We start from the raw sequence: 19,891 nt of genomic DNA, 5'->3' as shown, positions 1-19,891 counted from the left end.
CGGCCCGCGCCAGGCCGCCTGCCACGGAGTGGGCGCCGCACCGTGCGCAGAGCCCCGAAACCAGAGGCCCGCCGCTGCCAGCGCCGCCCCGACGGCCTCCCTGCGACGCTGCCGCTGCCACCGGGCACCCAAGGCCACCATGAAGAAGGAGGTGTGCTCAGTGGCCTTCTTCAAGGCCGTGTTTGCGGAGTTCCTGGCCACCCTCATCTTCGTCTTCTTTGGCCTGGGCTCGGCACTCAAGTGGCCCTCAGCGCTGCCCTCCATTCTGCAGATCTCCATCGCTTTTGGCCTGGCCATAGGTACCCTGGCTCAAGCTCTGGGGCCTGTGAGCGGTGGCCACATCAATCCGGCCATTACTCTGGCCCTCTTAGTAGGCAACCAAATCTCGCTGCTTCGTGCTATCTTCTACGTGGCAGCCCAGCTGGTGGGCGCCATTGCTGGGGCAGGCATCCTCTACTGGTTGGCGCCAATCAATGCGCGGGGCAACCTGGCCGTCAATGCGGTGAGTGCCTAGCAGACGGTAGAGGCGTGGACAGAGACCCTGGGGACATTAAGACCAGATCCTCCATGCTTCTCCATCTTGAGAATGGGTACAACCAAAAGGCTGGCGCACAACAACTTTACCAGGAAAAATAGGTTTACCAACCAACCTCCTGGCCAAGCTGTGCCCCCTGTCCCAGCTTCTCCTCACACTCTACTTCATCTACCCCTCCTCTTACACTGCTCTGCCTGGCCTTGCTCCCCATGGCTGCTGAAACATCCCCTCGGCTTCTAGGTTCACCTGTGAGCTTTTTCTTGTCATTTCCTTGGCCGTTTACTTTTAATGGAAATCCATTTCCTTCAAAGAGAAATGGATCGTAATCGTGGTTTGGGTAGCCCCGATCTTCATGGGCTTCCAATTTATTAGCCATATCATTAAGGTGGGCATAGCATAGCAAGTGTCATGGGTGTTACACTTAGAGCTATGATGTGACACTCCCCAAATACCGGCTCCCCCTTTTGTAACCCCTGCTCCTGCCCCCTACTGTCTCCCCATTTTTGCAGCCCTAGATTCAGCCCCCTGTCCCATGTGAACTGGGTTCATTAATCAAACACAGAGGAGGATTTTCGCGGCCATTGTCAAGCCGTGAGTCAGCCACACTGGAGAGACGGGTTTGAGGTTGGCACCAGCAGCGGGTCAGGCACGGATAGGAGGCCAGGGGCAGTTTGCAGGAGGCAAACTGGGCAGCTGCCCACAGGAGGGAGGGTAAATGCCAGCTTGTGGGGGCTGGGGATTGGGCAGAGCCATTGACACGATGGTGCTCAGGAAAACTCTCTGACACCCTACCCTCTGGCTACAGGCCTGAGCCTCAAGCCTGTGCACATTGAAGTATAGTTTCTGTAACGAATGGCTTGTCTGGTTCATGCAGAGGGCTTGGCTTCCAAGAATTCAGGTTCTAGATGTCCTTGAAGGCCAGAACCGTCACAGAACCTGAAGGCAGCAGGGACCTAATCCAGTTTTTCCTTGTAGCTCAGCAACAGCACAACGCCTGGCAAGGCCACAGTGGTGGAGCTGATCTTGACCTTCCAGCTGGCTCTCTGCATCTTCTCCTCCACTGACTCCCGCCGTACCAGCCCAGTGGGCTCCCCAGCTTTGTCCATCGGCCTGTCTGTCACACTGGGCCACCTTGTGGGGGTGAGTAGTGCTGACACAAGCTGGGATGTCATGGAGAGAGGCCACTCAGGATGAATATGGAGCCCTAGAACAGCGACTCCTCCAGAAAGATGAGACCCAGCAGAGGTTAAGGACTGGTCTTGGGGCTTCTGGACTGTAGTCCTAATGTGCCCTAGGTTTGAACTCCCCCAAAAGCCTCTCTGGACTGAGAAACAGTGCGACTAAGTGTAAGGGAGGGTGAGGTCAGAGAATTAGGCCCAAAAGAGGCTGAGAAGGGAAGAGGACATGGTCTGGAGGGCATGGTTTGATGGTCAGGTGGGCTGCGTGAACAGTGTCAGCAACCTAGGAACTGGAAAACCCGACTTTGAGATGTGGGTGGTCCCTACACTGTGACCTGAGAGAGCCAGAATTCTGTGGGAGGGGAAGGGACGGTGCCCTCCTCACTGTGACCCCCATCTACCCAGATCTACTTCACCGGCTGTTCCATGAACCCAGCCCGTTCCTTCGGTCCAGCGGTGGTCATGGATCGGTTCAGCCCCTCCCACTGGGTGAGTGTGGGCCTCCCCTGGCTCCCTAACAGGCGCTGGAAACCCAGGGAACTGAACTGAAAGTCCAGGAGTGATCGCACTTTCTGGCTGTTATGGGCCCAGAACCTGGGGGCTGGAAGGAGAAGGGAACACAGAATGGGCTGAAATGAAGCCCGACGGTTGGAGTGAACCAACACTTCTCTAGAAGTGGAACGGGCATCTGTGTGTGTCTCTGTCCAAGTGGAGATGTTGGGGGCATGTTTTTCTGGGACTGTCCCTCTGAACAGTGTGTTGTATCCGTATGTCAGCCAGGCTTAGAGTGCAGAAAAGGGTGGCAGAGCCTTGTTGGGGCTTCAGCAGGGGACTGCTGGCTCCGCTCTGTCCCTTGGAAGACATCGTGTTGGGGGCTCTGTTTGCCTACTTGGAAGGTTGCCTTGCCTCTCTTTAGACTGGGATTAGGAAGCCTGTCTGTCCTGGGCTCTGCCTGCCTCCTTGGAGGGTCTGCGTGTCTGTGTCCTCATGAGGAAGGCCATGAGTTCGGGGCTCAGCTTCTGCTTTAACCCTGTCTTGCAGGTCTTCTGGGTGGGGCCGATTGTGGGCGCCATCCTGGCTGCCATCCTCTATTTCTACCTGCTCTTCCCCTCCTCCCTGAGCCTCAGTGATCGCGTGGCCGTCGTCAAAGGCACATACGAGCCGGACGAGGACTGGGAAGACCATCGGGAAGAGCGGAAAAAGACCATAGAGCTGACGGCACACTGACCAGCACAGGCAGGGGCCAGTCCCTCATCCCTGAACTGCTGGCAAAGAAGAAAACTAGACCTCGAAGCATCCTTCCCACCGCCCTCTTGGTGGGGAAGAAGCACTGGATCCACGCTGACGATAGAGATGGAAACAGAAGCCCACAGCGGGACACTCGGGTGGGGCCAGGGGCTGGAGTCTGACAGGGACAGGGTCTCTTCAGAATGAATGCCACGGGGCAGACCTCAGACACTGTGACTGCAGTGCCAAGCTCACAGACTGCCTAGGACCACAACAGAAAGGGGTGGTAGCAGCCTGCTATGTCACCCAGCCCAACCTCTCAAGTGCCAAAGCCAGCCCCCATGTGGGCAGAGGGGACATCCCCCAGAACCCCTCAGCAGAGGAACAGATGGTTCATTGAATGCCATCCTATTTATTTTTGGTCAAGGATGGGGGGGTGCTGGTTTTGGGGTTGGGCACTTCCCAGTAAAACCATCAATCTTCATGTTCTGCTGTCATCTCCCTCTAGAAACCTCTTGGGACGATGGCCAGTCATATCTCCCTTTGTGATACCACACCCGCACACATGTTCATCAGAGGGCGCAGAGACTGTCAGACAAGTCCTCCAGACGGAAAGGCTGAGGCTAGGGGAGGCGGGCAGGACCAGAGAGCTGGAGGGTGGCGAGACCACATGTAGAAACAGAAAAACACAGAAACAGCACAAGAGACCAGGGAGGGCCAAGAAGAGGGTCCATGGCCAAATCACACGGCCGTTCTGCCTATCCCTTCGGCTATGTTAAGTCCCTGCCACTTGAGGAGGGCCTGTTGTGCCAGGTAGGGTGGGGAGGGAACCAACACAGGCCCTTGAGATTCCAAAGGGGTGAGAGGCTCTCAGTCCCGAGAGCACCAGCCTGGAGCTTCCTTCTCTGGGACTCCATCGTTTCTGAAAGGCGGCGTCTTGGAGCCTGTGCTCAGAGGCTACCATCTCCCTCATAGGCACACGGCATCTCCCCACCCAGCTCCTCGGGGCTTCTGTCTTCTGCCTTTGGCAGGGTGGGGAGGGGATCCTGTCACCCCCTTACCCCTCCTGTCCTTACCTGCTTGTCCAGTTGCTGTTGACACTAGGGAAACTCCTGAGCTTCCATTGTTAACCTGTAAAATGTATCCAAACGCTTCCTCACAGGGTTGTGAGGGGCCAGATGAGGTAAGGGCAAGGAGTACCAACGGCCTCTCAGTGAGGAGCGGGTAAAGACCCATGAGTAGTCAGCACCCAACCCAGCACCATGGTTAGAATCCAGGGTGGAAACTGGCCACCCACCTCCAAATCTTTTTTTATTTTGTTTTTTATTTTGTTTTTCAAGTTTGTTTTGAGTTCCAGGGCTGTTCTGGAATTGTCTCTGTAGGCCAGGCTGCCTCGCTCACCAAGGGCTGAGATTAAAGGCATACACCACCACCACACAGTCCCACATTCAAATCTTGCTACCCCTGGGATGAGGAGCCCATGAATTGGGATCTATTTCCCTGCCTCCTGGGTTGCCATGAGGAAAGTGAGATCCTGACTGGGAATTAGACCCTAGTAAGGATCGTACCTCTGAGAGAGTAGGGACGTCTGCTCTCCAGCTCCTCCTTGAGTCTGCTGCTCCTCAGCAGAACCTCTCCCTTGCTCCTCAGCTTCGCCTCAGCAGGGTCAGAGGCAGCAGGAATGGGAAGGAGAAGCTGCAGACCCAGGCTGGGAGGCCAACCCACCCAGGCTACCCCCGAAACAGCCTAGGTCTGAAAGGCAGTGAAAACTGCTGGACCCAAACCTGCCTGCCCCACAGGTTTCCACAGAACACCAGTCAACTGGGGGGAGGGGAGAATACACAGAACCTACCCCTACACACCACACACACACACACACTGCATTTTGCCTTCTCTTTCCCACTTCCTGCAAGTGAGGGTGCTGACTGCAAGTGCCAGCTCTAGCCAGCAGGGGGCAGACTCGCCCACCAAATCCACACACATCACTTCTTCCCTGGGATTGGACTCTGGATCCAGGCAGAGACGAGGCTGCTCAAGAGCACAAAGAGGGTGTCCCAGGCTTAGGTTTCTGAGGTAACCAGGGAGTAGCCCCTCGCCAGCCCAGTACCTCACTACCCAGGAGGAGGTGCAGAGGGCAACAGAACACCAGTTCAGCTTTCAGACAACTCTGATTTGCACTCTCCTGTCTAACAGGCCCCAAGGGACCTGTGACAGGGTGAACAGGGGCCTACAAGAGACAGACTCTCAGCGTGGGTGGGGCATCGAAGCAGAGGAGTTACTGCTCTGCCTGATCCAGTTAGAGCCGTGGGCAGGAAGGTTTGCCAGCAGGGGGCGCTGTGCACCTGTGTGTGATCATCCATGAACTGACAAAGAGCCACGCACACACACATACACTGATCCTATCCATCTCTGGGGCTCCTAGCTGTGGCACTGACCTGCAGCTGTGCTTGGGGAGGCTATATCTTCCCTGTGTGTTCCTCTTCTCTTAGCATGGCTATGCGAGACACAGTCATGGCGCCCCCATCCCCACCCTGGTCACTGGTGCGCTCAAAGAGCCAGGCTCCATGTACTGTGTGCAGGCAGTGCACTTGTGGCAGATCCACCCAAGCACACACATGCCCTGTCAGCTCTTGGACAGACTTCTCTGCCTGAAGGTGGCATGGACGGAGAGCCCATACTCTCCAGCTGAAGGCTCTTCCTCTGCGTCTATTCATCTCTCCGGAAGTTGCCGGTTCCCATCAGCAGTGGATGGACAAGGTGCTGTGATAGATGGAAGAAGATTCGAGCTAAAACTGGACGGTGGTGGGCAGGAGGTGGCAGTTTAGGTGGGTGGGCAGGAGGAAGAATTTGGGGGAGGATCTGATTGCAGCTCCCCTCAGCTCAGCCCCCTCCTCCGTCAAGAGTGACCTGGCAGCCTGTCAGTCTGGTCAGAGCCAGCGAGGTGACACATACTGGCTTGAGCCCCTTCCTTGTGATGATGCTTTAGTTCTCTCTTGCTGGCCTTGCCCCCTCCCCCCCCACACACACACCACTTCCCCCGGCCTCAGTGGGCTTCAGTGGGAGCTTATGTCTAGGAGAAGCAGCAGGCAGCCAGGTGTGGGGCTGGGACAAAAGACTTCTGAGCATGAGTGAGCTCAGATTGGCACTAGAGTCTGGGACTGTTTGGGCCCAGGATGGTGCTGGCTGGAGCAGGAAAACCAGGAACTGGGCAATGCCTGCCTGCCCGCAGGGGGTGAAAGACCTTGTCCCAGGCTGAGTGGGAGCCAAGGAGGTCTGTCCTGTATGATCTTGGGAAAGAAGCTGTCAGGGCACTTAGTGTCTTTTCCCTTCCGCCAGCAGAGCAGGGCTGCAGGTGGTACTTGGCCCTGGCCTGCCACGGCAGTGGAAACCCTTCTCTGTGTCTACTCTCCAGTGCCGTGCCCCAGAGGTGAGGGAGTGGGAGCCAATAGTGTCTCTGACTGGAGGCACTTTCCTGAGGTGTCTTCAGAAACCTCTCCCAACCCGTGGGCTCATAAGAACAATACCCACTTAAAAGCAAGGTTGTGCCATCACAGAAGCCAAGCAGCTGATCAGGGCGCAGTTCACGTGACAATATTCAGCACACTTCTGCTTGTGTTACCAAAACTCTCCCCACAGCCACTACTGCTGTCGGCACACATCCAGAACCAGGCTAGGTCAGATGTGGCAGCTGGTAAACGGGCATCCTTCTACCAGGCACAGCCCAGGAGAGGGCTGGGAAGCAGGCCTTTGGGGTACGCTGAGGGCACCCCTCAGTCTCCCCCATTTGCTCAATCCTACATCTCTCTGTTGCTCACTTAGATTCTGCTAGGGACAAACACCAAGGAAGGCTTCTCAAGGAAACTGCACTTGAAAACCATCTTGAAGGAGGGACAGAAGAAATGCCTCGCCAACGTGGAAGGCTCAGAAGGGACACTGTAAATGTTTGGCCCAGCTGTGGTGAAGAGGACAGGCGGGGGTGGGAAGTGGGGCAGGAGGAAGCAATCTCTCCTTGCATGTTGGTCATTGAGGTAAAGGGGACCCATTGAAGGGTTGATGGGTGATGTGACCACTGTGGCATTTTGGAAGGATCTCTGGCATAAGAGAAAGGCCACCTCTTGTTTAGAGCCATGGGCAGCTGGGTAGGGTGTGGGCCATGGTTGAGCCCTCAGCTGGTAGGAAGTGGGCAAGAAGGCTGGAGGCTTAGCTTTCTAGGTAGGATGGGAGGTACAGGTTGAGTTGACCCAAAATTATGGGAAGTCAGATGAAACAAGGAGTTTGTGCAGTGGGGGGAGGTTTGAAGATGGGCAGGGGGATGGCTCAGTGAGGAGAGACACCTTACCGAACCTGATGACATGACTTCAATCCCTAGGACCCACCTGGGAGAAATGGCTCCAGAAAGTTGTCCTCTGAATACAATCTGTGCATATACTCATACACACACAATAAAATAAAAATGTAAAGAAAATAAATTTTAAGAATGGGAGAGAGCACCAATCCCAGCACTCAGGAGGCAGAGACAGCAGATCTCTGTGAGTTCGAGGTCAGCCTGGTCTACAGAGCGAGTTCCAGGACAGTCAAGGTTATGCAGAGAAATCCTGTCTTGAAAAAACAAACGTAAAAGGGAAAGAGAATCTTCTGGGGCCAGTGAGACAGGATTAGCTGAGCAGAGCTTCTGCTTCCAATGAGGCCAGGGGCACATGGGTGCCTGGCCCCAGCAGGTTCACCCTGGGGTCAAGGGTGTCCAGCCTAAAGGAGACTGGAGCTGACTCCCAGCTGGCGTCCCCTATCCCTCCTGATCAGGCATCGTGTCAACAAGAAGCTGGGGAGGGGGCAGGAGAGTTACAGAGGAGGCAGAGACGTGCCATTACGGCTGTGCCTGCACAGCGTCCAGTGCTGCCAGCTGGGCCTGGCAGCTCAGACCAGACAGAGAGGGGACGGAGGCGAGGACGGGGACTAACAGCGGGGCACTGGCAAGAGCATGCTGCGCCCAGTGAGAAACCAAGGTTCCTCTGAGGAGAGGAAGGGAAAGCCAGGACAGCTGGAAGAACAGAGGGGGCAGGGAAGGGCTTGCCTGGGACCGAGATGGGGAAGGCGTGGCAGAGCCTGTGGTCCTTTGAAGATGTCAGAGAATTCAGTCCTGTGCCTGTGAGCGGGCAGGAGGACAGCCATAGGAACAGCAGACCAGAATGAAGCCAATGTGACAGCCACCTGCTCGTTACTGAGTATCTAGTATAGGCAGTCTCCATGCAAGACACTGTGTACAGCGATGAACTAAATGTGATTCCTTTCCTAAGGGCTTAGCACTTGCTGAGGAGACACATCAACTCTGCAGCAACAGTGTCCTGACTGTGTGTGAACTGCCTAGGTGCTGTGACAACACACAGAGATGTCCTTCCCCGGGACAGAAGCAGGTGACACTGGAAGCTGGCCTCAGGGATGGGCTAGGAGTTACCCAGGCAAAGAGAGCTTTGAGGGCTCTCCCAGAAGAGGGAGAGTCTCAGCGAGGGGCAGAATGCTCACCCCAGGATGCTGGCCAAAGAGGGTGGCGGAGGCCTAGCAGAGACTTCAGCAGAGCGCAGCCGGCTGATCACCGCCTTTGTGAAGCTCAGTTCTGACTGGAGTGTGGAGAGTTGACTAGTTGGTGTCACAGTGAGGGCACCAACTGGCTGATGGCTGCAGGGCTGCGGGAGGAGGGCACAGCCCCGATGCAAGCAGGATTCGAAACCAGCAGGGCTCAATAGCTTTATGGGGAGAAGGGCCAAGGATACTTCTTAGGTACCACCAAAGTGAACTGGAGAAAAGAAAAGAGGGAGGAGGGGATGGATGCATTTGGAGACAGACTGGGGAGCTTGAGGATAGCCAGAGCCGTCTGTGTGTGGCAGGTGCAGCCAGGGGCCAGGGCAAGGCAGGGTGAGAGTATTGCTTGGTCAGCTCCACAGAGGGAAAACCTTTGTTTAAGAAGCTGCTGGGGGTGGGGGCTGGAGAAATGGCTTGGAGGTTGAGAGCACTTACTGCTCTTCCGGAGGACCGGGGTTCAATTCCCAGCACCTACAAGGCAGCTCACAACTGTCTGAAAGTCCAGTTCCAGGGGATCTGACGCCTTCACACCAATGCACATAAAGATAAATAAATCATAAAAAAAATTAAAAAAAAAAAAAAAAAGAAGCTGCTGGAGAGAGTTCGAGGCCAGCCTGGTCTACAAGAGCTAGTTCCAAAACAGGAACCAAAAGCTACGGAGAAACCCTGTCTAGAAAAAAAAAAAGAAGCTGGGGGCTGGAGAAATGGCTCAGTGGTTAAGAGCATTGCCTGCTCTTCCAAAGGTCCTGAGTTCAATTCCCAGCAACCACATGGTGGCTCATAACCATCTGTAATAAGGTCTGGTGCCCTCTTCTGGCCTTCGGCATGTATACAGGTAGAATTATGTATACTGTATACATAATAAATAATAAATAAATAATGGATAAATATTGCCGGGCGATGGTGGCGCACGCCTTTAATCCCAGCACTCGGGAGGCAGAAGCAGGCGGATCTCTGTGAGTTCGAGACCAGCCTGGTCTACAGAGCGAGTTCCAGGACAGGCTCCAAAGCCACAGAGAAACCCTGTCTCAAAAAACCAAAAAAAAAAAAAAAAAAGAAGCTGCTGGGGAATGAGGGGATACTGTCTAGACATTGGTGACACTTTAGGATCAGCATAGGGGCAAAAGTAGAAAACCATCTGACCTGATAAATCACAGGGTTCAAGGGCTAGAGAGGCAGACAGGAGGGTAAGAGAAGACAGAGAGGCAGGAAGAGGGGGAAGGGCTGGAGGAAACTCCCCGGTGGACAGTAGAACTGGTCAGGGCCCCATGTGGCAGCTGGCACAGTTTGAGGACTATGTGGTGAATCCGAACTCCATGGCTCCTGCCACATACCCAGGACCACATATCCTCAGCAAAATTGACTCTGTTCGCATCTGTAACACGGGAGTGAGGCTTTAGGTGGGAATGGTGGAAAGACCTTAATTTCATAGCTAGGTTTATGGGGCACAGGATACACCCCCACCTCTTCAGAGGAAGAGACTAGATGGTTAGACATGGGAAACCCTGAAGCAGGCCTTGAACTTCGGGTTCTCAGTGATCCTGCTGTCTCTGAGCTGACCCTGGGGACCTGACATCCATTCTGAATCTCCAGGTCTCAGGCTAGACTTCTTAAGAGAAGACAGTGTTTGGCTGTCCAGGAAGGTTCCAGCTCAATGCCCAGTATCACCCCCTTATTGGCCTGCTCTCCCCATCAGGTGAGCCCAAGGTGGAGCTAGGCACGTGAGCACAACCCTCTGCACCTCCCACCCCAAGACACGCATAATGCCCTCAGCAGGCTCCCCGTCAGCCTGAGCAGCTTGCTCCTGAGAACAACAGTGTGCAGGCCACTACAGAAAGGGAGACCAGGGGACAAGAGACCTGACGAGACAGGGGAATCAGAGAGGAGCAGGAGCAGCAGGCCTGAAGCACAGGGTGACAGGGCATGGAGCCAAGGCTGTGTTGTAGGGCTTTCTTACTGGCTGGCAGACTCTGGACAGCCATCAGCAAGGCTCTGTTTGCTGAGTTCCTGGCCACGGGGCTGTATGTCTTCTTTGGTGTGGGCTCTGTCCTGCCCTGGCCTGTGGCCCTTCCCTCTGTGCTGCAAATCGCCATCACCTTCAACCTGGCCACGGCCACAGCTGTGCAGATCTCCTGGAAGACCAGCGGGGCCCATGCAAACCCTGCTGTAACGCTGGCCTACCTCGTAGGGTCCCATATCTCCTTGCCTCGGGCTATGGCCTATATTGCCGCCCAGCTGGCAGGGGCCACCGTTGGAGCCGCTCTTCTTTATGGGGTAACTCCAGGAGGTGTCCGAGAGACCCTTGGCGTCAACGTGGTAGGTGCAGAGAATGCCGCAGGTGATAGGGCACGGGAGAGAGAGACGGGTGGTAAGGGTGGGAGTCCAGACAGGAGCAAAGCGGGGTGGAGGGGTCGGATAAGGTAGCCATGCACTAATCAGCTGCTCCGAGCAGGTCTCTGGGTTCTAGAGGAACGGACTTGGGCATTCATCTAGGCAGGGCAGGAATGGAACAGGGAGGAGAGGGAGTCAGAAGGACCAGGCATCTAAAGGCCGGCACGGGGTGGGGCTGGGACTGAGGGACAGAGGGGACCCTGCCCGCACTGTGTAACTCGCAGTGCTCTGCTGTGTCCGCCCCTCTGCCATCTCCCAGGTCCCTGCTTCCCTCCCGCAATCGCTTCCACTACTGCCCACAGCCTCCTCCATCTGTCCTCAACTTTCTTGTCCCTTACTTCCCTGTCCCCCTGAACCACAGGCCTCCCTCAATGGCAGAGTGGGAGAGGCGCCTTCCACAGGCATCAGGCAGTAATAGGAGTTGGCCGCTCAGACCTTGGGTTCTGGGACTGAGAGAAGACTAGACCTAGGGAGTCTCACTGTCCCGTGGGCGGAGCCCACATCCACTCTGGCACACTCCTTTCCTCTCTGCCCAGGTCCACAATAGCACGTCAACCGGCCAGGCGGTGGCCGTGGAGTTGATCCTGACGCTGCAGCTGGTGCTCTGTGTCTTCGCATCCATGGACAGTCGGCAGACCTTGGGCTCCCCAGCTGCCATGATTGGGATCTCTGTGGCCCTGGGCCACCTCATTGGGGTAAGGAGCAAAAAAGGAACACCCTGCATGTGCACACACTGGAGTCCTCCCTGTAGAAACTCCAGGGCTCCAAAGGCCAGGAAGTATCTTTCCCTGAGCTCCTCATGTCTGTGGCCTGAGGTAGTGAGTGCCCTGTAATATAGGGCTAGCCGAGGTGGGGGGGGGGGATGTCCTCCCCTAGGCTGCCTCAGACCCCCTCATACTTTGATCCTGAATGTCTTCCCTAGATCTACTTCACTGGCTGTTCCATGAACCCAGCTCGCTCCTTTGGTCCTGCTGTCATTGTCGGGAAGTTCGCGGTCCACTGGGTGAGCCCTCCACTGTTAGGCGTGGGGTACAGAGGACTAGAGCTAGTAGGCTTTACCATTAGGAAATCCACACGGAGAAAATCAGCCACTCTCGTCACCAGGGCATTTAGACCATCCAGGAGTACAAATTTTCCTGCATTTAAAAAGCATAGGTGAGCATCCTGGCTCTTTCAGCTCCAATATCCTGCAGTATCCAGGGACTGGCAAGAAGTGGGCCAGGGCAGGAGCTGCAGCCTTGGCCCAGGCTTTATGTTCTGCTTCCTTCTTCACTTTCTCCAGCTGGACCAATTTTCAAACTTGAATAAAGAAAAGACAAACAGAAATAGACCACACAGAAGCAGAGATAGAAACAGCAATAGTCAGGGCTAAAACAGGAGAGGTGAGAAGGAAGAGGAACAGCGGGAGAGGACTGGAGCCCCAGCTTTAGCTTTGGCTGCACCCTTCAGGGGAGGAAGGAAGCCCTGGGCGCATAGTTCTCAAGTCACCCTGCGCTACTGATGGCTCCCACCTACTTCTGTCTCCTCAGATCTTCTGGGTGGGACCCCTCACAGGGGCTGTCCTGGCTTCGCTGATCTACAACTTCATCCTGTTCCCTGACACCAAGACTGTGGCCCAGCGACTGGCCATCCTCGTGGGCACCACCAAGGTGGAGGAAGTGGTAGATGCGGAGCCCCAGAAGAAAGAATCCCAAACGAACTCAGAGGACACAGAAGTGAGCGTGTGACACTGCCCAGCTCCTGGCCCCTCGGGCTTCCAGGGCGGCATGCAGGTGGGCGGCTTGCCTTGTATGACCTGGCTTGAGGTGTCCCTGGTGTTGGGGGGATCGGGAGACTGGTCACTTATTCTAAGTAGGTACCAATCCTATCCCTGGCAAAACGGTTGCTTCTTTTCCTTCCCTGCCTTTCTCCCAGGCTGACCTTATATTCAGTCTTCCCCTTTGGCCTATGAAATAGTTGGGACTTGGGCACACCACCATGACTGGCTTCTGCATTAATAGAAAAAATATAGAAATAAATCCATCCAGTTAATTCAATTCTCCAAGATCTTTCTTGAATTTCCTTCTTTCTTTTGGTGTTTATAATTTTACATACAAAGTAATGTGTTTCATTGTATCCTTTTCATCCATACTTTACTTTTGTTGACCCTCTTCCCCGACACCCCCTCTTGGACACTTCCTGCTGGTCCCCTCCTCCCGTTAGATCCTCCACTTCCCCCCTAGTCCCCAGTCCCCCCCATACCTGTAACGCCTTCTCCCTCCTGTGATCCTGGTTCTGGTTCCATTAGGACAAGCGTGAAGGGAGGCAGCAGGACCCCATGGCATCCTGGGCCTCTGGATCCCTATCTTGGAGAAAAGGGAATTGGGACCCATATAGTCTTTCTGCTTGGATTCTGATGAGGGAGCTTTAGGAAGCCCCAAATTTTTCCACTGGGGAAAGGAGGGGAACACTGACCTTCTCACAGGGTGTCTTTGCTCTCAGAGTGGTTTGGGGATCCATTGGAGTGGGGTTTCCTGAGGACAGAAATCGCTTTCCTAAAAGGGCTTCATTCCTCCTTCCCAAATGCTCGGGAAGGTCCGCACCCCGCACCGTGGAACCAGCTGACACAGAGGAGCCTTCTCCTAGGTTAGCAAGGAACAGCATTAAGGCGCTCTGGATCAGATGGTCTTCCCCTGGGGCCCCTCAGTGTAGACACAGGAAAACCTCTACTCCTGTACTAAAGTCTACATCCCGGGCCAGAGCCTCTCCAGTCTGGTTCTCAGCATCATAGGACCCAAAGAAGCTCTTAAATAAGTCCTCTTAAATGAGACCACAGAATGACCCAGAAAATCGAGATTAGAGGTTTGGCACCTCAGAAAGAGCCTGGGAGTTGAATTGATTTTGGTAGATGTTAAAGGCTGCTCTGCATCTTCTCTGCCTCTAATAAGAGCTCGGTCGTGTGGTGGTGGGGGTCTTGTCTGAATTTCAGCTTATCCACTGTAAAATGGGCACACGCCTCCTGCAGAGAGCGCTGTGGCAACAGCGAGTTAGAAGATGCTTGGGGAGTTCAATGCTCGTAGAACAACTCCAATAAATGATGATTATTGTTGCAGTTACTGTAATTATTGGGTTTGAATACAATTGCTGTTGGTAATGGGAAGGAGGGATGATGGAGAGGGAGAGAAAGCAGCTTCTGCTCTCTTCACTGGGTTGCTCCGCAGCTCCCTGCCCGCCTTCTCTCTGAGGTCTTCTGACCTGGGAGCTTTGTGGGGGTGGGGCTAGGAAGGGACCCTGGCATGAAGAGATAAGCCAATTCAAGTCAGTTCTCATCTCTATGGCACCCATCACCATGGTACCCTGAGATGCAGCAGCCAAATCCATTATAAAAAAAAAAAAAGGAAGAAAAAAAGAAAAGAAAGCGAGATAATTGATAAGCACTTGTCTTCAGCTGGGCTGCAGGAGGGAGGGGCTGCCGAAACATTGCAAGGGCAGGGCAATGGGTGGATCTGGAACTACTGCAGCGGTGGCCCGTGACCCAGCACCTGCATCCATGGTCTTCTGCATGCTGCGGTAGCATTGGTACCGAGAACTATCCACCTCTCCAAGCTGATCCTCCTCAGCCATCTTCCTAATCTCGAAGCCCCAGGGAGTCTTATGCCCTTTTATAAATAGGGACACATGTATGTGTGTGGTTGTGTCTGTGTTCATCTGTGTACAAGCGTGTGAACAGAGGACATGACTGACTTGCCAAAGGTCACTTGACTTTATTGCAAAGATCCCTAAGGTCTCCAGCTCTCAGCTTAGAATTTTCTAAAATAGAGCTCTCTGGGGTCTCAGAGGAGCTGCAGCCACTGGAGGGAAAGAGGCAGGGGCTCAGAGAGGTTGTGGCAGGGAACTCCTGCAGTAGGCTTTTAAGCCTCTTGACAAATTATCTCTGTGCCCCAGAGCCAAGCACACACTGGGTGCTCAATAAAAGTTTGATGAATGAATGACGGAGGCCGGGCGGCTGGGGAGGGAGAGGAGGCAGTAATTGATCAAGAAGAGGAAAATTCAGAACGTGGAGCTCCAAATGGGCCAAAATGACAGCAGCCAAGAAGCCCGTGCTTCCACGCAGGGGCTGGGAAGAGGGTGGAAGTCAGAGTTAGTGTCTCCACCTACCACGCTGGAGCGGCGGTGGCAATCCCAGCATTTAGGTGTGGGAGGCACAGAGGTCCTGGAGCTCACAGATATGCACTGGGGGAACCAGGAGTGTTAAACACACAGGCTTGTTCCTTCAAGGGGAAGGATGCAGAACCTGTTATCTGCCCAGAAGGCTGGGCGTGGAAGTGGTTAATAACCTGGTTACCATTGCACTGTCTGTGTAGCCTGTGAGACCACACCAGATCCGTTCCCCACCCCCAAGACCCTTATTGTGAATTTGTCACTCTATAGAACCCATCTTTATGGAAAGTGTCACATGTACTTTACAAAGAATTTCAATGTAGTCATGTCTTAAGCTTTATTGTGCATGCAAGATTGAGCTAATTATCACCAGGAAAAATTTCACCAAATTGTGCTGTGCTTAAAATATGCCAAAAATAAAATACTTGGCATCAGACTCCCAAAGTTTGAACCAACACTGGCTACTTTGTCTGTTTACCCGAACTGCCTTCTCGCCTCCCTCAGATCGTTCCTTTGCTGGCCGTGGTGGTTGAAGAGATTACCGAATTTAGGAACCCAAAAGAGCAAGGGGGTGGCCTGCCGGAAGCTGGGAACCATTTTCACTGATAATCCTTTAGCAGCCCTTCTGTAGAGAAGGACTAGAGATGGCCTTCCCGAGAAAGGAGGAGTCAGTAATTAGGTTAAAGTCGAAGAGCTTGAAGGTCGGACAGAATAAGTAAGCAAAGGTTAGCCTTTCCTCCAGAGGCTTTTCTAGGACACCAGGCCATCTGTTTAGACGAGGGACGAGGGACGAGTTGGCCTTGGGCACTCCAGATCTCAGCGGTTCCAGTTGGAGACCCAGGCATCACCGACACAGTCCCTGGGGCTGGTTGGGGACAAGGGGTCTGGGGAGGACAGAGACCCACCAGGCAGGCCCTCGTTTGTCAGGGGAAGTTTTTAATTAATGGTGTGTAATCTGATCTGGCCCTTCTTCCCACTGAGTACCGCTTTCAATCAGGGGAGCCATCTGCAGTGCAATTCATAACTCTCTCCAAGGGGAGGGGGACTCAGGATGGGTGCCTTGGTGATTAATACAATTAGCCTTTTATGTTGATGATTGTCTTAGCAGGGGCAGATGATCTGAGCCCAGAGCCTAGGCAGATGTTTCCGATTGGCTGGCAGGAAGCCCCCTGCCTCCCCCACCCCCACTCCCACTCCCACTGCCACCCCTACCACAACTGTTGGTCTTTAGCTTGCCACCTCCAGGTATAAAGAGGACAGGCTTCATCTGACACCATACTGTGCAACCAGAAAAGCCCAGAGGGGGCCAGGCTGGGGACACTTTTGGTCCCCAGGTCTAAGGAAAGATGGGGACCAAACCAGAGACTCGCATTCCAAGAGAGCCACTTTGTGCCGAGGCTGAAAACAAGACAGGGCTAGAAGGTAGTTCAGCTGGCCCAATGCTGGCCTAGCATGCACAAGGCCCTGGGTTTGACCTCCAGCACCAGATAAACGCTGCGTGGTGGCAGACATCTTATCCTAGCACTCAGGAGGTGGGGACAGGAAGGTTAGAAGGTTTGAGGCAGGGTCTTACTCTGTAACCCGAGGGACCTCAAACTTGAAATGAAGGCACTGCCTTAACCTCCCAAGGGAATGTAAGCTCTCAGGCTCTGGCATGTGGACTCATTTCCTCATCTGGACAACTCAGCAGTAGAGAGGCCACGAGGATGGCTATCTGAGACCTGTTCTTACCACATCCAACAGTCAGGTGCCATTTCACCCACGTGAGCAAGGCTGCTTCCTGTGTGGTTCCCGGCAAAGCCAGGGCTGTGACAAAGAAGGTCTTGCCTCCTTTCCATACCCTGGGCTTAGCCGAGCCGTGGAGGGGCGTGTGCGTGTGTTTCTGGAAGTGAAGTGGACTCCAAAGGAAAGGCAAAAAGTCACAACAAGAGAAATAAAATGATAATGGACTCAGAGCAGAAAAGTGGACATTGGGGTGATCATAGCTGGGAAGGCAGGCTCGGGGGAGCTTTGAGACTGAAGGATGCTGGGTGGGATTGTGGTTAAATGAAAAGGTGAGGATTTGGAACTTCCTGCAGCAGAAACAACAGGAGTCAGATGTGGTACATACCTGTAGTCCCTGTACTCCAGAGACTGAGGCAGGAGGATATTCATGAGCTCCAGGCCTGCCGGAGCTATTCTAACCATGTCTCAGCTACACACGCACTCTCATAAAAGAGAGCAGGACACATTGCTCCTGGACTTGGTGACCTGGAGGAACGGGAGGTAAAATGGGAAGCACTGAACACACAGGGGAGGAGGGCGGGCTACACCATGGGTGCCAAGTCAGCCCAGCCTCACATATGCATGCCCTACAGAACCCCAGGCTTACATGTGAACCAGCAAGGCCCAGAACAGACTCCAGAGTGCTTAGAGGGGACATCTAGACTCGGGGGCTCTGAAAGCATAGGAGCATTTCCCACCAAAGACTCCAGACCTCTGCACCTACAGGCTTTCCCAAGCTGGCTTACATAGTTCCTTACAGCCTGTGGGAGCCTGAGCCAGTTTCCAGGATAGCCTACAGTTGGCTGCAGATACACCCAACCTCTGGACCCACATCAACTACAGTTAAAGTCAGCTTGGGGCCTCAGAAGAAACTCAAGCCCTTCACTCCAGGGCGCTCTGCCCTGTATCACCCGGGACAACTAAACACAGCCCTTTTGGATGTGGCTGCTTCTTCCTTCACAGACAGCCCCTCACCCCAGCTAATTCCCACTCCTTAAAATGGTCTTGGTCTCCTGGGTTTATAACTCTGCTAGGTGGGAAGTCTGGAGAGATCTGAAGAGTAATTCATAAAACCATTTCCACAAAGCCCTTTCTAGTCCATGTTCTCACAGGACCCTCTCCCAGGAGCCAAGGGCAGGGCTGTTGGTGTTAGCGAACAACTGAACAACTCAGGTCAGTCAGCTGACTCAACACTGGCTAACGGTGAATGGAAGGACTATCTCTCCATGATGTCTGGAGGAAGACCCCACAGGCGACAGTATAAGCCATAAGAACTCCTAGCCACTCTAGAGGCTGAGGCAGGAGAATCTGAGTCTGGAGCTGGAGATCTGCCTGGACAACAGAGACTCTCTGTCTCCAACAGAGAGCAACAAAAGCCCACATACACCCAAAGTGATGGGCAACCCTCAGCAGGTCTAATTCATCCACTGTCCTGTTGTATGACCTGACTGTTTTCAGGGGTTATAAGAAGGGACGTGAAGAAGCCCAGCCTCTTCCTGCTGAAGGGTCAGTTGGTAGTTCATCATCTAGGACACTGCCCCTTGCTTCACTTCCTTTTGGTGGTGACTTTAAGAGCGCTGTCTGGGGGTGTTTTCTGTTTAGGAATGCAATCTTTGTTCACAGTATGTGAATGTTTCTTCTTGGTCTTTTCATTGCACTTACACTGGGCTTTTCCCAACATTTTCAATACAACAAACTGCACAGAATTGGATAGTTAGGAATAAAGGAGCAGTGACGAGAGGAGAAACAGACAGAGAACCAGTTCCAGATCCGAGGTTTGAGGTACAGCACGGAGCAATATCCTTGCCATCAAATGACTACAAGTTGACCAATGTGCTTGCCAGTGACCTTGAACTCCTGATGGGAGACGGAAAAGGCATCGGGCTGGGCTGCAGCGGTGTCAAAGAAAGGCAGGGAGGAAGTTAAGAGCTAATCAAGGCAAGCTTCTAGCCACGCTGTGGCCACTCTGGGCAGCTGTGGCAGGGGGTCGGCTTTGCCAGGATCTGCAATCACTTCTCAGGGAGAGCCACACAAGGCACAGTCACGTTCAGCAAAGCTGAGGAGGCCAGGCACTGTTAGTGAAGGGTTTACAGGAGTCTGATGGCACTAATTACTAGACTGCAGTGGACAGAAAAAAAGACAGAAACGAACAATGGGATCTCAGAGCTCTGATTAGGGCAGATGAAGATGCGGTGACTCTCAGGGAGGGAGAAGTTCAGAGTCACGCAGGGACCCTGACTCCCACTCCAACCTGCAGATGGGCCAGAACTCCGACCAGGGCAATGAGAGCCACAGGCTGAACGTTTCTCCAGCTGGAAACTGAGCCAGCCTCCCAATTTCTCCCCGAGGTGACTGCAGAGACCGTCAGCTTCCGGCTCTCCTCCTCTGCTCCCACACACTCCATCCCAATGCCCTGGCCCTCAACACCTTTCTTCAAGATTATCTGAGTAACTGTCACAGGAAGGCCTTTTAAAACAAAATTATATTTTTAGTCTACCAATTTCAGGGCAAGTTTCCCTGACTTTAGTGTCTTGTCCCATGCTGGAGGCTTCATCCCCCTCCCCCATTGGTTTCCCAAGTCACAACTTTCCCTTGGTCTTTCTTTCTTGGTCTCATTTAGTGGCAGCATGTAACTATGTGGCCCAGGCAGTTCTCAAACCTGTAAAAATCCTCCTGCCTCAGCCTCTAAAGTGATGACATTACAGGCATCGAGTCATCACAGTCTGCTTGGGGGAAGACAGACCTTCCTTGGGTATCTGGACTCGATGAGCAAACTAAACAAGGATCTTAAGAGACACTCATGCCCTGCTCATTTTACGACTATAATCTGTTAACGTCACCGACCTCAGTCCAACAGTGTTTCTCCCTACTTGAGTCTTTGCTCTGGGGATAATATCTGGCATACATTTTTGGACTTGAGTTACAGTTGCCTGTCTACTGTTGTGTGGAGAATCTTAGTGTTTCCACTTTCCCTGGAGCAGCTGTGCTCAGACAAGAGATGGCCTGGGGTTTGCTTGTTAGTTGGTGCTAAGGATTAAGCCCCAAGGTTCAATCTCCACGTCTCCACCCTTAGCATTCA

At 53.6% G+C, this 19,891-nt stretch overlaps 2 protein-coding genes across 2 annotated transcripts; both read left to right on the top strand.

The window, feature by feature from the left end:
* The first annotated feature begins 24 nt into the window (after positions 1-24).
* On the top strand, positions 25-3,422 carry Aqp5 (aquaporin 5). The gene is made up of 4 exons (XM_005353911.3): positions 25-502; positions 1,511-1,675; positions 2,119-2,202; positions 2,755-3,422. The coding sequence occupies exons 1-4, from the start codon at positions 140-142 to the stop codon at positions 2,938-2,940; spliced, it is 798 nt and encodes a 265-aa protein (XP_005353968.1). The 5' UTR covers positions 25-139; the 3' UTR covers positions 2,941-3,422.
* A 7,018-nt stretch (positions 3,423-10,440) lies between these two features.
* Aqp6 (aquaporin 6) lies at positions 10,441-12,643 on the top strand. Its single transcript, XM_005353910.2, has 4 exons — positions 10,441-10,833; positions 11,445-11,603; positions 11,831-11,911; positions 12,438-12,643. Exons 1-4 carry the CDS (start codon positions 10,441-10,443, stop codon positions 12,633-12,635), a joined length of 831 nt encoding a protein of 276 aa, XP_005353967.1. The 3' UTR covers positions 12,636-12,643.
* Positions 12,644-19,891: the final 7,248 nt, after the last annotated feature.

Source organism: Microtus ochrogaster, chromosome 15 (assembly GCF_000317375.1).
Source record: "Microtus ochrogaster isolate Prairie Vole_2 chromosome 15, MicOch1.0, whole genome shotgun sequence".
Classification (NCBI taxonomy): Eukaryota; Metazoa; Chordata; class Mammalia; order Rodentia; family Cricetidae; genus Microtus; species Microtus ochrogaster.
This window is presented reverse-complemented; position numbering and strand designations above follow the sequence as displayed.